Below are 4,856 nucleotides of genomic sequence, written 5' to 3'. Positions count from 1 at the left end.
TCTGCTGGCCGCAGCCACTGTGGGACTGAGGGAAAGCGGATGAGGTGAAAGAACAGTGGGAACCATGGCATCAAGGAAAACGGAAGGGTAGATTAAGAGATCTGAAGAGGTCGGACAGCTACGGAGGAACAGAAAGCAATGAAGAAGGGGGCAAAGCAGGGGAGGACTTTGGGCTGCGGGGATTTTGAAGCATTCGCTCTTCCTTATGCCTCCCAAGAACCTTGCTCCAACCTCTCAGTATCCTCACATTCATGACCTGTGGCTGCCCGAGAAAATGAGAAATGTATTCTGGGCCATGGGGATCCAACACTCTCTCTCTACAGATTCTACAACTGTGACCTAGTCTCAACCTCAGACCCTCCATTCCAGGAAGCTGGTTCAATCAGCAACTGGATGTATAAGAGCCCGAGCTCTTGAAAGACTTCTTTTTCTTCCTTGGCTTCCCTCTTTCGAATGCATGGGATATTCTTATTATAACATAAAACTCAGAGCTCAAAACTTTGTGTTTGCTCCAGGATTTGCAATATCCCTTTGAACCCACACAGTAACCTTTTGTTAATATTACATACCATCGTGCATGAGGTAAGACACAGTGGTACACTTCCAATTATTACCTGCACGATTTATGCTACCTGCTCAAATTGTTACCTCTACATATGCTAAACTTAAACATAGTGCTATCATTCTGCTTCAAGCAGTCAACTCTCATTCAAAAAGACATAGAAATTTGATCGAGAAAATATTTTGCATTTACATCTATCTACGTTTGTGAATTGCTGGATTCTATATTATGTGGGCTGCAGAAAGTTCCCTTCTTCTTCTATTCTTCTTCTATCTAATTCCTTCGGGTCACGTCTCTTGTTACATAAGGCTGCTCATTCCAAAGTCTGGCAGTTTCTGGTTGCTTTGTTTGGGGCAGTGCACAATATGCATTTATCCAACAGAGATCGTCATCAAGGCATTTTATTGTTGGATTCAGCATTCTCGGTTGTTCTCTTCTAGTTCCAGATTATCATTTTAATAATAATCCCTGGCATCCGGCTTCCAGTGTTTCTGAGGTGAACGCATTAGCAATTTGTATCACTGTATTTCTGGGAAGACACAGCTCTTTTTCCTCTACTTTCTCCTGAGATGTTTCTTCGTATTATGCCTGTGCCTTGTTACCTTCGACCTGTGATGTACAGAAGTACAGCACACACGGTTTTTTCTGTTTGTTTGTTTGTTTCTGAAATTTCCTATTTGATCCCTAGAGTTTCATGAAACTGTGATTTTGTCAACGTTCTTCATAATTGAAAAGTTATCAACCATCCTTGATTCCGGTACTTGCTTCTATTCCAAACTCCCTTGCTCTTTTCTGTGACTTGCTTCCCACATGCAATAAATCTTTTCATATTTTCCTACATGTCTGTGAAGCTCGACTGATTTTGTATTGCACTATTTCTTCTGGAGTGTCCTTGTGTGTGAGAGAACTTGTGAGATTTTGCGTGTGTCCGTGTACGGGTGTGTTTTGAATTTGGGAGTGTATGTGTAAGTAGTTCTGTAGGTTCTGTAGAATTGCTTTTTCGTTACTTTTTTCTTCTGAAACGTCTAACTTGATCAGGTGGCCATGCAGTAATTTTTTCATTTAAGACATACTGTTTTTATATTAGTTCGTTAATTTGATTTGGCTATTCTATACTGTTAATTTCTCTTGATATAACATCTGGTTTGTTTCATATTCATTTGTTTAAATATTTGAAATCGGTTGTCATACTGATATGTCAAATTTTCATGCAATTCTAATCATGTCTGTCATTTCTGAGCTTGTTTGTATTGCCTGATTTATTTCCTGGTTATGGATCACACGAAATGCTTTGCGACATGTAGTCAAAGTTTAAATTTAGGACTCACTCTTGGGATACCTCATAGCTGAGCCAATTGACTTTCTTGTTTACTTGTAAAGAGACTTGAGATTTCCTCTCACTGGCAGTTCATTGACTTGAAAACCGATTTGATGCTTGGACACTCTCTTTTCAGCTATGAAAGGGATTGTCTGCAGCTGCCTGTATTCTCGGAATATATTAATATGGCTGTTCTAGGGTCTCCACGGAAATGGCAACGTGTTCTGTGAGGACTCTCCCGTCTAGCTAGTAAGAACTCCAGTCTTCCACAGTGCTATGTGATCTCTGTCTCCTTTATTGAGCTTGCTGTTCTTTTGTAGTTTCTGTTTCTCAGTAAATGTTCGTTGCCATACTTTCTTGTGGAACCATTTTCTGTGCACATGCAGCGTCATGTCAGGCCAACAACTGGAGGAGACTTCTTTGCATATTTGTAGAGTTCCTTTCCTCCACAAATCAGGTCTTATTTCTGGCAGACCTAGAAAGTTTTAGCTACCAGAGTCATCCCAAACTCCCACCACTCCCCTACCTTCAGCAAGATGGCTACAGTCTGCTTGGGCTCCACCTCCTTGCTAGTCAGTGCAGGAAGGCTATCCAGGAAGAAAGCCAAGGCATCTATGGAGTTGAGCTCATCGTTGCCCCTCTCTCAATTCTCTAGGTCCTCTACCATCTCCTGTGCCACATGGAGAAACCATTTTCCCATGTCTTTCGTACTCGCTCGTGGCCAAAAAATTGGCCCTGGGGTGCTCAGACCAAGCTTCTGTCCATCTCCACATCCCTTTTGTTTTTCAGCATCCATCTCTTTGCTCACTCTCATCTGCCTTCCTGCCTTGGCTCTTCTCTTGTTGTGAACCCATATCCCTTCAGGTCACTGGTACTTAAGGCCGAGTGTTTCCCTACCCATTGGAGTTTACATAGACGTAGGAAGAGATACATTTACCTGTCCATAAATAAGCACCTTTCTTTCCTCATGAGCCCAGACAGAAAAGGCAAACACAACCTTCCCTTCAGGAATTGGAAGTCAGAATAACAGAATTCCAATTGGAAAGTCTTCATTGACCCTTAGTGGGTGTTGCGGAAGGGTAATCTAAGTGTTTGGTCGTTTGCCATTCTGACTTTCTTCATCATGTGATGTCCTCGCCTCCAGATGTTCCTTCTGCTCCATAAAACTAGGAGGAAGGACAGGCAGCTTAACAGTTCTCTTCTCTCAGACCCTAGGCTCCAAGGCAATCATCCTGAGACATTCTGCTACGCCATCGGCGTCTGACACAAGTTGAGCTTGGAGAACTCAGCTTGAAGCACGTCTCTTCTAACAGAAACTTCAGTTGACCCTTTCTTCTCTTACGGTAAAGAACAAAGACATACCCATTTGGGTAGTTTTCCGGGGTCCGACTATGAGAGTGCGGTGTCATAGATGACCAAGCTTGGCAGGTTCTTCCTGTCACAGTGGTGAAGTATGTGCCTCGATAACTCTGTCCATTACCGTGGTAGCACTCCTGCACCCCAGGCCTTTGCTCAGTCGGTGCTGAAAGGAAAACAGAAGAAATCAAGCTGAGTATCTCTGAGAACAGAGATACATGTGAAGCCACTGATGACACAACCAGGAAGGAGTCTATGAGAATTACGACCGTACTCTTTTCCTTATCTGTAGGCCGAGGGATGTGAGAAAACCAACCAACAAACCAACACCAAAGCAACAGATTCCTACCATTCTAGAACCGTAGTCAGTTCTTGGAAATATTTCACCTGCAACCTTAGAGAAAGAGAACAGATCAGACTGCTCCTCATTGGAAAGTGCGCTCATGAGCAAGCACCTTTCTGGGAAACTCTACTGAATGTTCATGAGGAGGATGGGGCAGGCTCGAGCAAAATGCACTGCACTTGGCAATGCGGGCTGCGGGTGGTAATCGGCTGTCAGGGGCAGAGGTGGGGACAGACATGGAAATCTTGCATGTTTCCCGAGACCGTTCATCATGAAAGTCAAAGGCCTTTGGCTTCCGGGTCATGGGGCAGAAAACGGTCCTCTACATCTGACTGAAGACAAAGACACTTTGCTTCTCAGGGATGTGTCCAGGTCAAAAGCTTATTCCTTTGGAGGAGAGAGGGAATCCTCTGGTGCCCCGCATCCTGAATTGTAATAAAGGAGAAATCTACTACTCTTTCTCTCCAGACCCCTCCCAGGTACAAGTACCATCAGAAAGAGCTTTAAGAACACGGAGAAATCAGTCCCTTCAAGCCTAGGGCTGCAGAGCCTTAGAGCATTGGGAGTTCACGTGCTGCTCCACAGACCCAGGGCGATATGGAATTAAGGAAGCCCGATTAGGCTTCTCGAGGGTCACAGGCTCCAGAGTCATATTTCTTGGAATCTGCAATGCTGAAGATTGCACCGAATGCTGTCTACTTGAAGAAATCCCTGAAAAAGCTTCCTGGGCACACCCTGGAGGGTTTGTGCCCATTCTAAAGACACAGCTCACCCACGTTGTACCAGAAATCACTCCCCTGACTCCTCCAGAGACTGCACGGAGGCTTCCTTCTACATGGCAGAACTCGGTCAACACTCCAGCATCCGTGGACCATTGAAAGCTGTTTCACCAGTCAGAATTTCCATGGCTTTTCATCTCGGCGTCTAAGCGTGTAGATGTCTGGCCACAGGCTCCTTACCTTGCTCAGAAGGAGCCTCTAGGCTTGGAACCGGGGTGACAGTCGGAGGTGCGACGGCAGTCCCCTCTGCGTCTGAGCATTGTGTCAGGTTGCAGTACTCCCACCTGACATTGGGATCCATCGTATAACAATAAGGGGCTGTCACAGGATCTGGATTCCTGCAGTAGTTCCTGATCAAGCCACTGGAAATTCCAAAACGATACATGTCACAAGAGGTGGGACAATATGTAGGGGCACCCGACATCCTCTCCTTTGTGCGGGAACAAGGTCATTACCGGTGCCTTTCTAACATACCCATTAAAAGTACCATATGATTCC

The 4,856-nt window shown here is 44.9% G+C and overlaps 1 protein-coding gene across 1 annotated transcript in view; it reads right to left on the bottom strand.

The window, feature by feature from the left end:
* Positions 1 to 4,856, bottom strand: part of LPA (lipoprotein, Lp(a)) — a 135,040-nt gene that overhangs the window by 82,656 nt on the left and 47,528 nt on the right. The window contains exons 9-10 of the mRNA XM_011975969.1: positions 4,539 to 4,720; positions 3,223 to 3,402 (exon numbers count right to left, since the gene is read on the bottom strand). Of these exons, the coding sequence (XP_011831359.1) occupies positions 3,223 to 3,402; positions 4,539 to 4,720 (362 nt within the window). The remainder of the gene's footprint in view (positions 1 to 3,222; positions 3,403 to 4,538; positions 4,721 to 4,856) is intronic.

Source organism: Mandrillus leucophaeus, unplaced genomic scaffold (genome assembly GCF_000951045.1).
Source record: "Mandrillus leucophaeus isolate KB7577 unplaced genomic scaffold, Mleu.le_1.0 Scaffold160, whole genome shotgun sequence".
Taxonomy (NCBI): domain Eukaryota; kingdom Metazoa; phylum Chordata; class Mammalia; order Primates; family Cercopithecidae; genus Mandrillus; species Mandrillus leucophaeus.
This window is presented reverse-complemented; position numbering and strand designations above follow the sequence as displayed.